At 37.8% G+C, this 1,791-nt stretch overlaps 1 protein-coding gene across 1 annotated transcript; it reads right to left on the bottom strand.

Moving 5' to 3' along the window:
- Window positions 1-817: 817 nt before the first annotated feature.
- Window positions 818-1,563, bottom strand: LOC143039201 (trypsin-1-like; the record flags this gene model as incomplete). The annotated part of the gene is given in 1 exon segment (XM_076209059.1): window positions 818-1,563. A coding segment is annotated over 1 exon segment (378 nt). The 3' UTR covers window positions 818-1,033.
- Window positions 1,564-1,791: the final 228 nt, after the last annotated feature.

Genomic DNA, 1,791 nt, shown 5'->3' with positions numbered 1-1,791 from the left:
CCAAAAGCGTGTAGGTCGTAAATGGACGTGGAGAAATCTAAATGGAACAACAAAGAACGAAGTGGACTAGTAGACTATGAACCAAAGGCCCATGCTCTCATATGTCATTCTTTTATTTTTATTTCTATTTTCATTTCTTTTTTGTAAGTATTGTCACTCAGCAGTCCACGTACTTCTATTTGTAACCATTTGATTTATTCGTGTTTATTTCTATTATTGTAATTTTTGTAATGTTTTAATACCGATGTAACCTCCCAAGTCCTATATTTCTGTACGAATGTTATTTATATGTTAAAGATTTTCTTGAAAATTAGATTACTAGTTTTGGTCAACTGGTATTTGCCCACCCCCATAGGGCCGAATCCTTGTTAGAAAGCTGGAAAATATACAAAAGATAATCTATAACTACCAAAATGCTGTCCACTTCAACAACAACAACACACACAAACAAAAACACACACACACACACACACACACACACACACACACACACACACACACACACACACACACACACACACACACACACACACACACACACACACACACACACACACACACACACACACACACACACACACACACACACACACACACACACAATTCCATTCGTAATAGCCATAATAGTTATTTTCTCTATACAATGATATTTGGACATTTTGGCACCTATGAAATCAATATTTCTTTGACTCTTTTCTTGGTTAAAGACATAATTGATATTTAATTTTCTGATAGATGAGTGTCATTACGTTACTAAAAAAACATAATGTATACAGAAGTAATCTGAGTAGCATAGCTATATTTATTATCCTTTATCACAACATAATTTTATATTGAAAACTGTACACTCATATTTGGTGATTGACCTTTTAATAGTCACTACAATAACACTTATTGTGGTTACTGATATATGATGAGATATCAAATGATGAAATTAAAACCGAAGACGTGTGGTAAGAGAGCAATTCGTCTTGAATATGGATGTCTCCGATGACAGCGTATTGATGGCTTTATAAATACTATATAATTATATTTATATATTTCCATAAATCCAGTCAATGAAGTAAGACACTTGCGTGTAAACTCCAGGATATTCAGGTCTTGCACACCCGACACCCCAGGAGACAATCCCAGCTAGATACGGAAACTCATCTCGTGTGGAACATACCAGAGGACCTCCGGAATCCCCTTGGCAGGCGTCCTTCCCTCCTTCAGTAACTCCTGCACAGACTTCAGAGTCGTGGATGGTAAAACCGGTAAAGTGTTTCTGGCATTCATCGTCTGGGATATAGTTCACCTTTACCTTTTGGAGGACTTGTGGTCTGTCACCATGTTCCCAGAGGCGACCCCAGCCAGAAACCACGCACTCACCCGAAGGCTCATGCATAGGCGGAGGCAAAGTAATCGGCATGACGTAGTTGGTGAAATTTAAATTTTCGTGCAGATAAGGAGCGAAATGTCGTGGCCACCTTCATAGAAGTCTGAGTTTATAATTGCTCTCTTTGGCCGGATACGTTGTTCGTGGCCAGAGTTGACAGCAAAGGCGTGTTTACCAGCCACTATCTGTAAGAACAGTGAGAGTTTATTGTCCCCACATATGAAACAAAATGATTACGAAAGTAGTCCAGGAAATATATATATATATATATATATATATATATATATATGTATATATATATATATATATATATATATGTGTGTGTGTGTGTGTGTGTGTGTGTGTGTGTGTGTGTGTGTGTGTGTGTGTGTGTGTGTGTGTGTGTGTGTGTGTGTGTGTGTGTGTGTGTGTGT

Source organism: Oratosquilla oratoria, chromosome 26, assembly GCF_046742065.1.
Source record: "Oratosquilla oratoria isolate Oo_2021 chromosome 26, ASM4674206v1, whole genome shotgun sequence".
NCBI lineage: Eukaryota > Metazoa > Arthropoda > Malacostraca > Stomatopoda > Squillidae > Oratosquilla > Oratosquilla oratoria.
This window is presented reverse-complemented; position numbering and strand designations above follow the sequence as displayed.